The sequence below is a fragment of the Formica exsecta genome, unplaced genomic scaffold, assembly GCF_003651465.1.
Source record: "Formica exsecta isolate Colony F162 unplaced genomic scaffold, ASM365146v1 scaffold768, whole genome shotgun sequence".
Taxonomy (NCBI): domain Eukaryota; kingdom Metazoa; phylum Arthropoda; class Insecta; order Hymenoptera; family Formicidae; genus Formica; species Formica exsecta.
In genome coordinates this window covers 121,560-140,141 of record NW_021853535.1, presented here as the reverse complement: position 1 = coordinate 140,141, position 18,582 = coordinate 121,560, and the positions used below count along the sequence as shown (strand labels likewise).

The following is an 18,582-nucleotide window of genomic DNA, read 5'->3' as shown; positions in this document are numbered from 1 at the left end:
TCAATTATTAAGAAGTTGATTAAATTACTAGATTATATAATTTAAAATTTTAGAAGATAAAGCAATATTTTACATTAATGTTATATAATCATCACTATTTATATCTTGTAAAAAGCAAATGTTATTCCTCTTTATAGAGTTCTTCATGCAATGCTCTGCTTTAAATTAAGTGAATTAAATCATTAATTCAGCTCATTGCCTCAAATAAATCCCATATCAAGCTTTAATACATAGGTCATGAAGAACTCAATTAGAAGATGTTTCATGCAATATTCTATATCTTTATATGTATCTTGCGTGAGCGCGGCCAGTAAACCTTATCGCACATTAAGTGACATATAATATTAATATTTAGTAACAAACATTTTATATTTATGTATATAACTGGAAAAAATGTTTTTTTGTAAAGTTAATTTTAGAGCATTGTTTTTTTAATATATGCGAAAAAGTGAATTACATCAAATGAAAGTTTAAAGATATTTTTTATTATTTCTGAACAGGTCGCCAGTGATGAAAATAGTCATTGTATATGGTATGGAGAATGTTATATGGATGCAGCTATGCACAAAAAATATTGTGTTTATGATGGGCCAGCGAAACCATTGAGTTCCAAGGGACAGGAATTATTGGCTAAAAATTGTCCACATTTGTTGGTGGATAATGGCAAAGGAATTAATACCTGCTGCGACATGAACCAACTTATTACGATGGATGCAAATCTCAAGCTTGCATCCAATTTTTTAAAAAGATGTCCTAGTTGCTTAAATAATTTAGCAAAGCACTTTTGCGATTATACATGCGCCGCTAACCAAAACAAATTTATCAATGTTACGAAGACAGGCGAGGCGAATGGTAATTATATAATACATACATTGATATTTCGTTTCATCAATTTGACATTTGAAATTTAATGTTTTCTCTCAATATTTCTCGATATGCAATTTTATGATTTTGGATTTCTTTTTTCAGGTGTACAATACGTTGATGGAATAGATTTATACATAACGAATAAGTATCTTGAAGGAACGTTTAACTCGTGCAATAAGGTATCAGTGCCGAGCACAGGCCAGTTAGCGCTGGATATAATGTGCGGAGAATGGGGTGCAAGTAGATGCACTGCTTTAAAATGGTTCCACTTTATGGGTGATGCGGAGAATAACATCTATGTACCTTTCCAAATCACATATAAAAATACTGATGGACCTATTGATTTGTTTACACCAGTAGATCCTGTAATAACGCCATGCAGTAAGGCGCTGAACGTTAGTATTATTTTCAGAAAGATATACAATATATTTAACAGTTATGGAATACACATACACATACATATATAGTTTTTTTGAGCTTGTTAGATTTATTAACACTGTAAAGGTTTAAACATACTAATAAGCAAGATATGCCGTCCAGTGGATGCTAATCCACTTACTACATACTTTCCTTTTGTAAAGATTTTTTTAAATACAGTAGCTAGTTACACTTTCTTGTTAATACACGAGTTTTATAAATAATTATTATATTTTATATTGTATAAATGCAAGTAAGACAATAAGCAGCAATTATTGAAATATACATAATACACTAAAAAAAAGGACAGGAATGATTTGGTTGAACTTTTGTGGCTGAATAGCATTACAGATGTACTTTTTTTATTTCGTTATTCGACATTAGCATAACAAGTTTTTAATTGCACATATTACGATTATGCACATAGTACAATTATTGCATATATTATAGTAAGTAAGAAGAAAACAAGCTGATCTAGTTATTAATTTCATGACATACACTTTTAATGTATACTTTTTATTGAGGTATATGCGCGTGAAAATTAAATACTGCATCTTTCATAATTCAAAAATAGGAATATTTGAATAATTCTTCTATATTTGATAGATAATATATAAAAATCTTACAAACAATCTGTACAAGTTTAAGGGAGTTAAATATTACAAAAAGAATATTTTCTCAAGATTATTATTTTGAAATTTTACAATATGTAATTTTCTAACAGAAAAATATTTTCTATATTTGATAACCGACATATTTAAGATGTGAAGTTATCTTTATTCTATTTATATAAATATGTATGAGAACACTAGAAATATTCAAATTATTTGAATTTCTATACATTTTTAATAGAGAGAGAGAGAGAGTAGAAATCTATAAAAGTTGTACTTTTTTTTTTATATTTTTTTTCTGGTGAGTTATTTCGTTATTTTGTTATCATGATTGAGAGAGAGAGAGAGAGACATATATTATTTGTATAAATAAAACGTATAAAGACACTTATGTCTAGCTAAATCACGTTTTATAAGATGAATAAAATGCACAAAAAATAGCACAATGAAAAATCTGCATCTAATTTCTTCTTTTGTAGAAAAACACTCCAGCTTGCAGTTGTGTTGATTGTGAACAAAGTTGTCCAATACCACCACCGGTGCCTCCACTTCCAAAACTGTTTTCAATATTTGGTTACGATGGTTATGAAGTTATAATGACAATTATTTTTGTATGCGGCACCTGCCTTTTCCTTCTGTTAATGATGTGTTTCAGCCATAGGAAGCGTATAGGTAAGAAACTCAACCTTGTTTTGTGCATATTGAAAAGGTATATATATATATATATATAAAGAAAAATTTTTGCCGAATTTTATTGTAGCACAAATTATGTAAATGAAAAATAGAGTGTGCTTTTTTCAACTTTGAAGCTATCTTTTTTTTTAACTATATTTTGCATATAATTTATCTTTGATAATTTATTGAGTATTCTAATGACTAATTGTAGTTAACTTATATTATTTTTGGTTATTAATCACATCTCTAATTAAATATGTAAAATAAATGAGGAGATAATAAGAGAGACACGTGTGAAATTAATGAGTTCATCGTATGATTAATTTTTTTGTAATGGTTATATTTAGATATATTCTATTGTTGCTATTTATCTTAATTTGTGGGTCTTTCCTCTGCACTTCTTTTATTTTATTTAAATCTCAAGAAAAAGCATGTATAATATCTCATGAAATTCTCGTTTTTCTTTTCTTTTCTTTTTTTTTGCGAACATTAAAAGAACAAACATTATTTTTGTGAGAAGCATTAAAAAAATTCAGAATCGTTATGATTTATACGTTTGTAATTATTCAAGCGCATTTATGAGTTATTATAATGATAATAACTATTTAATGCTATATAAAATTTTCGCAGAAGAGATATTACATATCAATTATTTGAAACTTGATTTTAAAAAATTAATTTTTTTTACATTCTTATTAGCAAATTATTATCAACTTTAACTCATTCAACATTTGATATGTTTGTAATTTGTAAATCATGACACATGAGAATTTTTTCTAGAAATGATAATGTTACATTTGCACACTAACTCTAATTAATTTATTATTCTCTCAACTAATACATATTTAATAATTCTATCGTGTTTAGATTCTAATAAGTGAGACTTTTATCAAATAATTTTTTGTGCGAATGGAATATTTTTTTTATATTAACTAATTAATACGCATAAATGATACTTATGTATATGAGAAAAATACAGACTATACAAACTATACAAGTTGTGTATGTATGGTGTGCGCGTATGTATAGTTGCACGAGGGGAGGAGGTAGGAAGACAGGTGGGTAGACGGCTAGCTGCCGGATTACACCACCCAGGAGATGGTGCTCGTATTGCCCTTGCCGCTGACCAAGAAGACAGCCCACTTCAGTCTAAGCGTTCTAGTAGGTTTTTTCGATTCTAAAAATATCTTCGATGTTCGCAATTGTAATCGTTATTGCGTTCTTGTTTTATATTTCTCTTTTTGTCTTTTGTTGCTTTTATCGCTTTGTTTATTTCTTTGTTTCTTTCGCTTTCTTTATTTTTAGCCCTGCAGATTATTCCTGCCGATGGATGTCAATTATGTATTAGATAATTTTCTTTCAAGTACATTCCCATTTAGATTTATCAAACTTAGTTTTAGCTATAGCATTAAGCTCTTTAACCCGCGTATCTCTTTCCATGTCACAATATGCAATATTGCATATCCACATGCACACGTTATAGTGAATTTTTACTAATTAACTGCACGATTGCAATAAAGATTCAAATGCTTAAAAGTAAGATAAATACTTGAAGTATTTGAAGCTTGGTTGGCAAGAAGTTTATAAAAAGCATGCGATGAAATCATATTCTAATGATGCTGCATTACATTACATAATATTTTATTAAAGTTTAAAATATAAAATTGATGCTTGTTTTCATGAGAATAATTTTTATTGAGAATATTTTTAAACTTGAAAAACGAGAGAGAGAGAGAGAGAGAGAAAGAAAGAAAGAGAGAGAAAGGATGTATATACAATTTTTTAAACACAACTAGAATATTTATATAAAGATTTCTTGCTCACAAAAATTGTGTTGTACAAGTGTATTTTGTATTTCTTTTATATTAAGAATGGTCTACAAAACTTAGTATTTTGCATGTTTAGTATAGTAGTGATAGATGCTGCTTTAAATAATGAATTAGAAGATAAGTAAGATGTGCTGTTTAACTAGATGAGCTTAATATAGACAACCTCCACAACAGCATTGGAAAATGATTTAAAAAAAAATGAATTATAAGCGAAATAAATAGGAATTTTTTGGTGTCCAATATGCGACATTTAAATAAAAGATACTATCTCTAAAATAATTAAAACTTAAGCACGTTGCACAGAATTGTTTCATTCATTCTGTATTTTTTGCATAATTATAATAAAATGCATTTCATATCTAATGTTGTTAAGGAGACTTCCTTAAACTTTAATATTTAATTGTAACAAAAATTCTATACAAGTTATATTATCTTATATTATTTTTTTGATAACAGCTATTTTATATCGTAATTTAACAAGATACTAGTTCTAATAATTAAAAAATATTAATTTCTTACATTTTTAAGTTAATTTGAATTGAAGAAGTGTATTTATTCTAAATAATTTTATTTTTTTTTAACATGTGTAATATAATAAAATATTGTTACAGTGCTGTTTATTATAATTATATTTAAGACATTTTACTTCTTATTTTATTGTCAACCTCGTATATATTATTTATTTTAGGAATTCATATTTTTCTCTATAGTCTTTGCTATTTTACGAAGCTGATTATTTGCGACATTATTGTATTAGTTATAGGTTACCGAATACTAGTTATCTGCAGAACACGCTTATTCAAAGATGTTGAAACTATATAATGGTGCTTAATCGAATGTTTATTTATAAATTGGAATTTGTTATACTTGATATAAATGTTTTTAGGTGTCATATCAACTGATGAGATACCAAGCGGATTTGACCAGGAACAATCTACTTTCATTGAGAAGCTTGGAGCTGGAACAGACAAATTTCTGCAAGAATTCTTCTGCAAATGGGGAACGTGTAAGCAAAAGACTGTTTTTACATTCTACATTTTATATGAGCAAAACTTTCTTTATATCATGATATTGCATTACAATGATTAATGATTCTGTTGCAGTTTGCGCCTCTCGGCCTTGGCTAATACTTTTCCTTGGATTTCTATTGATCGTTGCTTTAGGACATGGCATAAAATATATGCAAGTTACTACAGATCCTGTGGAACTGTGGGCATCTCCGCATTCCCGATCACGTATCGAAAGGGAATATTTCGATAAACACTTTGAGCCATTTTATCGAAACGAACAGATTATTATCACTTCCGTCGGTTTACCGAATGTATGTACTATTAAAATATATTAGATTGTTATATTTTTGCAAAACAATTTATATTGATTTATACTATCATATGTATTTTTCAAGTAAAGAAAAACTACTATGTAATTATTGCTTATCATAAAACATAGAAATGAATTATATGTTGGCTTTGATTTGATGTGTTATGTATAATTATTGATGTTAATTACAGATTGTGCACAACACGTCTAATGGACCAATCGTATTCGGACCTGTGTTTAACGATACTTTCTTAAAAACAGTCTTTGAATTGCAAGAAGAAATCAAGCGTATAATTACTTCTAACAATTACACATTAGCGGATATATGTTTTGCTCCTTTAACTGGACCATTTACCGGGCCGACGACGGTATCGCAATGTGCTATTCAAAGTATTTGGGGTTATTGGCAAGACAGTTTAGAAAAATTTGGGAGTTCAGAAGACGAAGGCAATTATACAGTCAACTATTTGGACCATTTCAGAGTTTGTTCTCAGTAAGTAATGAGTGATAAAAGCGAAGGCTAATAATATTTATTTATTTATTCATTTATATCGAACAATATGTGAATAATCCTTTTGTGATAACACGAGTAAAATAACAAAAATACTGAAGTAAAATATTAGTAGCAATAGCATTAACAGTGAACATCGTAAATTGTTGCAAGAAGTATATATGTATAGACCGTAATTATTACGAGATAAAGATGAAGAAACTGGATTTTAGAAAATGTTTAAATATTTACATAAAGAAAAAATTAGTATCATTATTTCGAAAAACAAACTATATTACTTAGTTCACGAGATAAATTTGTCATAATAATAATAAAAAAAAAAACAGAGTATTATAAAAAAGTTTAGATTAGAATCGTGATAATTTAAAGATATAAGATAAAACAATTTATGTAATCATTAATGAAGAAGTGTGCTTAAAAAACAAGTGTAATGTTTTTTGGACATTTTATACATATAACAATATTGTTTTATGATATTATTTTTGTATATCTTTCTTTTAGGAATTCATATAATCCTGAATGTCTTGCGCTTTACGGTGGTCCTGTAGATCCGGCAATCGCAGTAGGTGGATTTTTGCCTCCAGGACATGATCTTCATAATCCACCATATGAAAAGGCAACTGCTATAATCCTTACTATTCTTGTAAACAATTATCACAATAAAGCAAAATTGGTTCCTGCTATGGAATGGGAAGAAAGGTAAATGTGCATTTGCTCAATCGCTAAATTCGACTGAGTAAGATTGTCATATATATATATACCGTTCTTTCAATTTTAGTTTTATTAACTTTATGAAAAATTGGACTGCAACGAGAAAGCCGGCATTTATGGACATTGCGTACACGTCCGAGCGATCTATCGAGGATGAACTGAATCGTGAATCACAATCAGACATTGTAACAATTCTGATATCATATGTCATCATGTTTGGATATATCGCGGTATCACTCGGCCAAATTAGATCATGCACTCGTCTCTTGGTGAGGATCTACATCACGTGATTGCTACATCATTTTTGTTTTTCGTCTCGCACGAAAAACAAACATTTATATACAATCACACTTTTATATATAATCGATATTTGTATTCAGCACGATTCCAAAATTACTCTTGGACTTGGAGGCGTGCTTATAGTGCTGGCATCCGTGATTTGCTCGGTCGGACTGTTCGGCTTTATTGGTATACCAGCTACGCTGATTATCATTGAAGTCATTCCGTTCTTGGTACTGGCGGTCGGGGTAGACAATATTTTTATTCTTGTTCAAACTCATCAGAGAGAGGGCAGACGCCCGAACGAATCAATTCCGGAACATATTGGACGTACACTGGGTCAAGTCGGCCCTAGTATGTTACTCACTAGTGTATCAGAAAGCTGTTGCTTCTTCCTAGGTACGTGTTGGTGCATAGTGAGCCTTATATATAAATTAAAAAATGAGAGAATAAGATTGTTTTCGTATATGCGAAAAAGGTTTGTTATAATTCGTTTTCGTTTTCTATTGACATAGGCGGCCTCTCTGATATGCCTGCTGTAAAGGCGTTTGCTCTTTACGCTGGAATGGCTTTATTGGTGGACTTTATATTGCAAATTACATGTTTCGTCAGTCTCTTAGCGCTTGACACAATTCGGCATGCGGTATGTAATTAATAAAATGGAAGAAATTTATTTTAAAAATTGAATTTATTTTAAACTTAGAAATTTTTATATAGTTATATAATTAATATCTTTTGTATATATTTTATAGAATAATAGAATGGAATTTAATAGAATATTTTGTATATTTAATAGAAGTTCGTAAAAACTTTATTTTTATTATCACGCGTTCTTGTTCATTATATATTCTATTCAATCATTACGTTTAATGCATAAAGGTCATTTTCATAATTTTAGAACAACAGACTGGATGTATGTTGCTTTATTCGCTCCAAGCGTGATGATGGAGAAGAAGTGGTAGATGGAATATTATATAAAATTTTCAAAGTTGCATACGTCCCGTTATTATTGCAAAAATGGGTTCGTGCGGCCGTGATGATTGTGTTTTTCGGTTGGCTCTGCAGCAGTATCGCTGTAATACCACACATCGAAATTGGCCTAGATCAAGAGCTCTCTATGCCCGAAGACAGTTTTGTGCTCAAATATTTCAAAGTATGTCCAGTGACCGATTTAGAGCATCAATATTCGCGTTAAATATGAATCGTCAAAAATACTAAACTTTACACTTTTTTTGCAGTTCTTGAATAATTACTTATCCATTGGACCACCAATGTATTTCGTTGTTAAAGATGGCCTAAATTATTCGGATACTAAAGTGCAAAATCTAGTTTGCGGTGGGCAATATTGTAACAGCGATTCAGTGTCAACTCAAATATTTACAGCGTCCAAACAACCGAATAGGTAGAATGCAACGTTTGCAAAAGTTTCACGAATGAATGATTTATTATGCCTTTTTTGTTTTCTTTTGTGGATTTTATATCAAAATGCTTTCCTTTTTTCTAGAACTTATATAGCTAAACCTGCTTCGTCTTGGATGGACGATTATATCGATTGGTCTGGATTACCCGGTTGTTGCAAATATTTTCCTGCGAATGATTCATTCTGTCCACATAATGGTACATATTTTTTGTATAAAAATGTTTTGTAATCGCGTATATACTTTACTATTTTATATATTCTTGAATCGCAGGTCGTGGAAATTGTCCTAGTTGCAACATCACTTTGAACAAATACAACAGGCCAGTGCCTATGGATTTCGACAAATACGTATCGTTCTTCCTGCAAGATAATCCTGACGAAACTTGCGCTAAAGGAGGTCATGCAGCTTACGGGCACGGTGTAAATTACATGACCGATCCTAACACAGGAATGTCGACCGTTGGCGCTTCGTATTTCATGGCTTATCACAGCATCCTCAAGACTTCAGCTGATTATTATGAATCGATGAGAGCAGCCAGAGTCGTAGCAGCTAACATTACCGATATGCTCAACTGTAACATGAAACGTTTCAGTGAAAACATCACTGTGGAAGTTTTTCCGTATAGTGTTTTCTACGTATTTTACGAGCAGTACCTGACCATGTGGCCTGACACATTGCAAAGTATAGGAATCTCATTGCTTGCTATATTTGTGGTTACTTTCTTGCTGATGGGTTTGGACATTTTCTCATCACTAGTTGTTCTAATTACGATCACAATGATCGTCGTCAATATTGGTGGCTTAATGTATTGGTGGCATATAACTTTGAACGCAGTGTCTCTGGTGAATCTTGTCATGGTAAGTTAATTATTATGAGAACAACAGATATCTATTTGTAGTATTACTGTATGAATTCATTAGTATCTGAACATTTCTCACAGTTTTGCACTTTACAATGAGAGTTTCGGAGTAATTTATAAACAAAACAATGAAATAGTGTATTTATTATAAATTAGTTAATAATTTTTCCGCCTTTTATTTTTAATTATTTATTATTGTTACATTTCTATAATAAATATTTTGCTTTTATTAGTATTGCGGATAACGAAAAATATGAATATAAATTATCTATCATGAATTTTTCTCCTTTTTGTCATTTATTGAGAATTGATAAGGAAAGTTAATGAAAGTTGAATTGATGTTTATTGTTGCAGGCAGTTGGTATAGCTGTTGAGTTTTGCAGTCATCTAGTGCATTCCTTCTCGGTGTCGGTCCAAGCAACTAGAGTGGACAGAGTCGCAGATGCATTGACGAATATGGGAAGCTCGGTATTTAGCGGTATCACATTGACGAAGTTTGGTGGTATTATAGTCCTGGGCTTTGCAAAGAGTCAAATTTTCCAGGTTTGTTTTTTGTTTCATCATAAGTAGGACGTTAATTGGCTTATTGAAATTGTGCCAAATTTATTATCAAAAAATATGCACTTGGTATGAGCGATTAAGTTGTAATTTGTTTATTTTTCATATTCACTCTCAATTTATTTAGAATAATTTCTTCAGTTTTCGCTTATTATCAATTGCAAATTAATCATAAATTAGATAATTGATGAGCGCGTTGTGTTATTTTAATTGCATAAAATTATAGCGTTACTCAACTAAGAAATATTTGCAGGTCTTTTACTTCAGAATGTATCTGGGTATTGTACTATTTGGAGCAGCGCATGGTCTCATCTTTTTGCCAGTATTACTTAGTTATATAGGTGAGGAAACACTGTCATATATATAATTATGACAGCCGTTTTATATATAATTATATATATATGCAGAAAAGATCTTGGGGTTTCCAGTAATTCAAGTCTTTTCTGATTTTGAATTTATCATCTTCGCTTTTATCTTATCTCAAACTTGTAGCTTTCTATATGTGATGATAAGGAAAGATCACAATGCAGAAAAGCTACATGAAACATTATCTCAGCTCTCTGACTTACACATTTTAAATTATTTTATATTGAAATTTATGTTGTTTATACACAAAAGTTCTATCATTGCTTACACATGGTATGAAACATATCTTATGCAAATTTGTTTACCGCTGAATAGTGACACACACACTTGATAGCAGAATGACTGTACTCTTTCAGATTTGTCATAAGCATGTCAATGCTTGGGGGAAAGATAACAAATAATCTTTGTTTTTGTTTATGGGCACACCAGTGTTACATTAAAATCCTATTTTCATATCCCTATTTGCATAACATGAATGTGTAGAAAGATCTCTTTCTTACGTTCGATACGAGCAGCTTTGCGAATTCGACAGAGATTGTACAGCCAGTAGGAAATTACACCGAGATATTTTTACGCCAAATGTTTTTGCATTGATGGTGCCTGTGCTTAATCTCCTTTACTGAGAAGAATCAGTTCTTTAATTCTGAGTAATATGATATAATTCTGAGTAATATCGACTGGTGTCATGGCTCCTGGTGGTTCTAGGCTCACCCATGAATAGGGAGAAGTTGGCCAATCACAAAAGAGCGATGCATGGGAACCTGGACAACGTGCAAGAGACATCCCTGAATCATCGTGTAAGCAAACACAATTCTCCTCCTACACCCACTACAATCACACCTACGTTCAAAGTGCTCGAATGCGAGAGATAGGTATGCAGAATTGGGTATCTGAGTTAAAAAAATAAAAGAACAGAACATCTGCACTGTGATAAAGTCTCCTGTACGGCGATTCTGTAACTTTTAACGACGATGTCGCTATCATTGCGCATGTATTTTGATATGTTGAAATACGTGCGCAACGATACATAACGGTAGTGGCATCGTCGTTAAAAATTACAGATCACAGTACTGGCAATTCTATCCTGTTTCCAAAATGTGTCGCACATGTGTTTCCCATATATTGTTTATTCCACACAATGCAGAAAAAATTATTTTTGAGATATTATTCAATATTGTCAATTCACTTTATTATATTTTTAATTAAATGTCTAAGAGATATCCAAGAGATGCAATTTTCTATATAATAGCAGATCTTTCATATTCTTTATCTTTTATTTTTTGTTTAAATTTGATATAGATTGAAATAGAGAGAGTAAACTGGTAATCTCTTTTTAGCTTATATTTTATATAAGTTTACATAACTGTATATATTCTTCTTAATATGTTTACCATACAATATTATTTATTTCCAAATAGCAAGAAACTCGCAGGCACATTACTTGTTATTTTTCTACAGTTATCAAATGATACATGCTAAAGTTCTAGATATTATTTAACACATTCTTCTTTCTCCTTCTTTGACTTACGCTCTTCTACTTCTATATAAAAAAGATAATAATATAATTTTTTAATTTAACAAATTAAAATTTAAAGTTTAGAATCGTAATATATAAAATTGATTAGGGAAGATTTGCATTGGTGCATATGTGGACAAAATAATATGGATAATATCTTTTATGATAGAAAATTATATGTAATATCTTTTATGTAAATCGTTATGGAAGCTAATACACAATCTGCACAATTATACAAGATATGTTGTTTTAAATTTCAATTAATAATTATAAAAAATTATAAAAAATGGTAATTGATCTTTATGATACACATTTAACAATGCACAACACTACTTGTATATAATATATATATATATATATATATGTTTATTCTGATGTATAACTAACCATATTTCTAAATAATTTTGATTTAGAAAATTTTCAATGCAATGCACGTGACAGCTCAATCGTACAAGGAAATAGTTGCTATGTTTCATTATTTAACGGTCGACATTAAGGAACCGTTTCTACGACCGGAATTAGTCGGACAATTGTGTGCCATGCTGAATTTCAATTTGCAACAGTTGTGCGGACCTAAGTATAAAAATTTGAGAAAACTGGAAAAATACGGATGGCAACCGGAGAAGTTATTCAGTCAATTGATTGATATATATTTACATCTTGACTGTGATAATTTTGCGGCTGCTTTAGCCAGTGATGAAGTGAGTATCTTTTATAATATATCATATATATATATTACACATATATGTATACATATATATATATATATATATATATAAATTCTTTACTAATTGCATTTAAAATTTATATTTGATATCTTTTTGATTATTTTGATGAGTTATTAGAATGGAGAAAAGCTTTTAGAAATGTGCTTTTCTAATTTTCTATTTTATGGTGTGGTGTATGTTATTTCTTTTATTTTCTTTTATGTTATTTATATATTATTTCTATTTGTTTATGCTTTTGTAAATCGCATTTTTGTATGCATTCCTGTCACTAATTGATAGATATGTTGCACTATATCTAACACGTGTTCTATAGCATGTAATATACATATATTTTGCATATTGCAAGATATAAAATATTTCCCAGATCATGTATCGTTTGATTATCAAACAGTTCTTTGTCGAATCCTATGATTAAATTCCTAGATTGATTGTATGCTGCTATAAAATCGTTTATTGTAACAGGGATATGGAAATGTATAGAAGTTATTACTGGTGAAGAGAAACATATAGATCATTTCGTATGGTGCTCACTTTGCATTCGTCTTTTGTATTTCCTTATAATATTACATGCAAGATGTTTTTAAAATTTACACTGAACTTTTCAATATATCTTTCTTTAGAATTTTAAGCTAATTATGATATAATTTTTTTCATACTTTGTTATCAAGATATCAGTTGTTTAATTTGAGTGTATAGTATTTGCTAATATATGCATCTATCATAATATTTAAAAAATAAGAAATTAGAGTAATATGATATAAATAATAAATTTTTCCTTAGATTTCCAACAAAGTTTGCAATATAAATAAATTAAACAAATAATCACATCAATTTATGTAATATTTAATATAATTGTTTTATTCTTTTTACAGCCTAAAATTAAATTAGCCTAGCTTTTTTTATATACGGATGTTATAATGGATGATATGTGGAAAACTTTTTTTATAACTAAGTTCTTAAAAGAATTCTTGTGGCAGATATATTATTGTATATTGGCAAATAAAATCTTAATTGTAAATCAAAATGGGGCCATGTACATTATCGCATTATCACATTGCATCATCGCTTTTAGTGCTTAAAGAAAATTTTGAAAATGTATTTTTTTTTTTTTACGATGATGGAATACTTGGCGTTGCATGAAAATTATATTTAAGTTGGCTCATAAATTGCTTTCCATGTATAGAAACAACTGCTACACAGACAAGAAAAATTAAATGTATGCAAGGAATAGTTTGTTATGCAGTGTGATAAAAGAATTTAGAATGCTTAATTTATATGTTTTTTTGTTTGTGTATGTTTTTTTTTTAGGCGTGATGTCGCGCCGGGGGCGTAGAAAAAATCGCGACTTCACGAGCGAAAGTGAAGTTAGATGTCACCAATGTGACCAACCAGACTCTCCTCTACTCCAAAACGACAACCATCAATGCGCGACCACTTCCTACGCCAGTATGAACCCCACTGATGTGACTGATCACCATGTAACGTTCTAACATTCAAATCAATCCTCGCCGATTTAATCGAATATAATTTTTGTACTTAAGGGACATAACATAAAGAAAGTAATTCACTTAGTGGATTCACTAGGTAAATGTCAATAATGTCCTTTAATTTGACCCGACTTGCGAGCCGAGAAAGAGAGACAAAGAGTCGCACGAGCTCTTCTTTTCTCCGAATTATAGGAAATTTAATGCGAATCATCCTCAATAAAATTGTCCGTGATTGGTGAATATGTCCATCTACGTTCATATCTGGCATTCTTAGCGACAAAGAAATTTGTATAATTCTAGGTTTTTGTCATTTTTAGCATATTTATTTTTTTGGGCAAGGCTCTTTTTTAATTTAATATATTACATTGTCACAGACTACATTCTAAATTTAAAAAGAAATATATTGCAATTGCGAACGATCGGTCGTACGATTGATATTAGGTAAAATAATTTATCTACAAGAGAATTTGTTTCCTTACTATATATTTGTCGTTAAGTAAATTTAGTGAGAATAATAATAATAAATGTGACGGATACAAAATGCATTTCCCTCTTTTTAAAGCGAATGCATTTCTCAATTGTGAAGTGAATCCTTTTTTCTCTGATATTGATATCCAATTATTACTTATATTTAAAAAAAGTTGCGTTAAAATATATCGATAGTTAAAAGAGTATCGAAATATTGTTGATCTCTCCGACATGTAAATTATTTAAGAAATTAATTATTATATATATATATGTATATATATATAAAAGAATATTTCTTTTTCAACAATACAGTCGATTTTGTTTATTTTTTAAAGTTATCGGGAACGTTTCCTTTATTCTCTTTCTCACTATTCTCTCAGTTTTTTTAATACACAGAATAAAAATATCACTCTATCTTTCATAGTTTCTGATTTTATTACATATGGAGTAAATGGGAGATCAAAAGAAAAATTCTATTTTACAAAAACAGCTGAATCGAAAAATTTGGAATAGAGGAACGCTAGAAAAGAGAACATCGACTGTAATGTAAAAAACAGTATTGCACTTATATTATATTTTAAGATTTCACGCATGAATACGCATTTGGAACTCTTGTAACTAAATATAATTGTTTTTACTTATGCCGTCCATATCTGAGATGTAATAAAAAAATGTGATGTATATGAGACACATAGAATTGATAATGATTATCGAAATTTAATTAAACAAGTAAAAATGATATCTATATCAGGATTCAAGTTTTCGAGTTATTCACGTTAACCCGTAAGATCCATGGTGTCGTATACGGAAATATGGAATCGTATACGCGATCTTAAGTCTAACCGTTCTGAATATTACTAGATATATTGTTATTCATTTTTTTTTATATACGTTGCTTTATACATGCATCTGAAATTGCTTTAGACTTTTTATACAATTAACTTTGGATGCAAAAATAATGTAGGAATTCCGTTAATGAATGTTTGATAATAAGAAATTGGAACTTGTTATAATATCGATTTATTTTGGCAGGGTCATATGTATCTCTGCCCATGGTATAAATGTTACAAATTTTCACCATGATTCTTAAATATCAAATTTCCGTCGTGAAATGTATAAAAAAAATATCAGTATTGTCGATTATAAATATGTGTATGCTTCGTCTATTTTTTAAGTAAACTTCGTCTAGAAGTTACGAATTTGTATTTTCCATCTTATAATTAATTATCAAGGCCACACAACACACACACACACACAGATAAAGTAATGATTTGTTTCCTTGTCGCTGGCTTACTATGGATCAACGAAGAGCATTACATCTGTGACATTCAAATATTTATTATTATTTTTTTTTTATCACATGGCTGTAGAGACCATTTTTTAAAAGTTTAAAAAGGATAGACCCTAGAAAATAAAAGTGACCTATACATGTATATTGATTTTTGATGACTAATTTTTAAGTCGCGAAATAAATTATTACAATTATTATTGGGAGCTGTGTGTTTCAAATCGAGCACGAATATATTACCGGTGTTAAGTTGAGAACTTCAAATTAAAGTAAGCACATGTATTGTTCTCTAGCTTTAGTTTCTCTAGTTTTACCATAAACGCGATAGTTGAGTTAGATACAAGTTAGACAAGAATTACACGGGACATAAATTTGAATCTCATATAAAAATGACCCATGAAGTAATCTAGAGAATATCCTTATACACATACACTAACATGTACTATACATGCACGTTTTACAACAGATTAAAAGCACTGTAAAAATCAATTATCTTATGTTTATGTATTGGATATTATTCACATATTTTACGTTCAAATTACACATGCCAGAATGTGACTTTGCGATCCTTAGTAAGCGAAAAACTTCGAAAGAGGACGGAGCCTTCTTCTTTGTCAAGCTCTAATAATTAATCAGTTCAAGATATACTCGTCATATTAGATTCAAATAGTTAAAATCGAGTCACAAGAGACAACAAATTTCATTACATTTTTTTTTTTTGAATGGAAAGTTTCGCAATCTCGCGCGTAGAATTCAAAGAATTCAAATACATGTATCTGCTATATGATAATCAAAATCTTTTATTATTGGTTGATCATTATTTGCGCGTGAATTTCTTACCATCTGGCCGAAAATATTTAGATAAGTTCACTTGGTCGAGAATGGGATAGCTTATATTATATTTAATTACTAGATTCTCTTAGTGTGGTAGATTCATCAACTTTATTTACTCGTGCGCTTTGTCGATGTGAGAGTTCTCTGTGAAAAGTACGACGCTTTAGCTGTATGTACGTGTGTAACAATAACAAATTTAGAATTGTCTTTAATCCTTTGTTCTCGTGTACGATACATAGAAACTAATACGCGAATTAATTTCTAATACATCAATGCGCTTTTTCACGCGCTTGATGTTTATTTCCCAATTTAGGAGAATTTCTTCGTCAATGGATTTGAATATAAACGTGTTTTCTCTATGGGGAGTATAACTTTTTTATACAATAGTCAAAAGCGATATGCAGTGATAACAAAAAAGGAGAAACTCCGCTAGATGAAGTTGTTAATATTCGTCGAGTTGTTATTCCGCGATGTACTTGTGTGCAGATGAATATTTAGAGACGAAGAGAAATGACTGCGTTAAAATGTTATAAACTGTGTAAAAAGTATATTGTGTAAAATGTATAAGTTCCTGTGTATATGTATATATATATGTATATATATATACATATATATATAACAGCTGGCGGAAATGTGTGTATGTGTGTGCACGTATGAAGTACGCGATACCTTCTGTTAAATTTAATAACACGTATTATACTGGTCTATTTGAAGAATAATAATAGTGATTGATCTTCAACGATTTATACTGCACCGTGTATATGGCGAATTGCATATCAATAGAAGCTTCGGATATAAATATGAAGTGAAATGAAAAAGTGTAAGCATGAAATTATAAGTCAGTGTAATAACGGATAAATGAAAACAAAAAAAAAAAGAGAGGTAACTCAGAGAAGCATCCGAAATAACGTGCAAAGCGTACTGTGTTGTCACGTAAATACAAATAAATTTTCTCCTGTTTGTACTATACATCAATAGCGCCTCGTATATTGTTTTATTTAATTATATATTTTCAAAAGTTGATATTAATAGTATGTACGCGTATGCGATAAATTTGCATGTTTATTTGCATGTTTATATATATATATATATTTATATGTCGCGCTTTACATTATTTAAAAATTTATCTTTATATAATCGATATATCTGACATATCTCTATAATTGATAAAGTTATTGGAGAATTTTTTTAAAAAAGAAAATTAGTTTGCGAAGAAAGATGATTTAGATATTTATTTATAATTATTATTATATAATTTATTAAGAATTATCGAGATCCTTAAACTGGAACATTTATAAATCTACTAGAATTTAAAAAAAAAAATTTCTTAGAGATATTTATTCGTCTCTTGAGACTTCGCTTTATTTTATGATAATCTGTCATTGTCTCGTATACAAGATACAGCAGCCGAGAGAGAAAGCGAACATCCTTGTATCTCTACGCATTTATATAAGTCTTGTCAAAAATTCAGCGAGTGTTATAAGTAAGCGCATCTTTAAAGTATGTAAGTATGTACGTACGATGAACTTTTTTTCTCGTGTTGGACAAAAAAAAGATACCCAGAATGATAGCAGATATCGCTATCTCCCTCAAATTGCATTTGAAGCGTTAGAGCTCCTTCTATAGAGTTTAGTGTTCATGGCTCGCATGTAGACAGGACGCGGAAACGCGCGATAATAAAATCGACGCAATCTTCCTCTTTATCCTTTGGATTTCCTTCCTCTACGGGACGCAGGTATCACGTTTTCCCACCATTATCCTTTTCTAAGATCGTGACGTGATAATTAATCACCTTGTCATTTTCCCGCAATCGCAAAAGATCGATCAACTATTACGT

General features: G+C 30.0%; 1 protein-coding gene across 4 annotated transcripts in view; it reads left to right on the top strand.

Moving 5' to 3' along the window:
• The window catches only part of LOC115243933 (NPC intracellular cholesterol transporter 1), a 20,293-nt gene extending 2,662 nt beyond the window's left edge, over positions 1–17,631 (top strand). The window contains exons 2-20 of one of the 4 annotated variants that reach the window (XM_029821240.1): positions 501–852; positions 970–1,262; positions 2,375–2,567; positions 3,600–3,731; positions 5,286–5,405; positions 5,503–5,720; positions 5,911–6,212; positions 6,732–6,929; positions 7,009–7,210; positions 7,322–7,619; positions 7,736–7,863; positions 8,119–8,373; positions 8,459–8,622; positions 8,725–8,837; positions 8,912–9,498; positions 9,855–10,043; positions 10,312–10,399; positions 11,130–11,221; positions 13,977–17,627. In XM_029821240.1, coding sequence (XP_029677100.1) covers positions 501–852; positions 970–1,262; positions 2,375–2,567; positions 3,600–3,731; positions 5,286–5,405; positions 5,503–5,720; positions 5,911–6,212; positions 6,732–6,929; positions 7,009–7,210; positions 7,322–7,619; positions 7,736–7,863; positions 8,119–8,373; positions 8,459–8,622; positions 8,725–8,837; positions 8,912–9,498; positions 9,855–10,043; positions 10,312–10,399; positions 11,130–11,221; positions 13,977–13,982 — 3,930 coding nt within the window. In that variant the 3' untranslated portion in view covers positions 13,983–17,627. Of the gene's footprint in view, positions 1–500; positions 853–969; positions 1,263–2,374; positions 2,568–3,599; positions 3,732–5,285; positions 5,406–5,502; positions 5,721–5,910; positions 6,213–6,731; positions 6,930–7,008; positions 7,211–7,321; positions 7,620–7,735; positions 7,864–8,118; positions 8,374–8,458; positions 8,623–8,724; positions 8,838–8,911; positions 9,499–9,854; positions 10,044–10,311; positions 10,400–11,129; positions 11,297–13,976 lie in introns of all 4 variants that reach the window. The other 3 variants (XM_029821239.1, XM_029821238.1, XM_029821241.1) reach the window with 3 other exon arrangements.
• Positions 17,632–18,582: the final 951 nt, after the last annotated feature.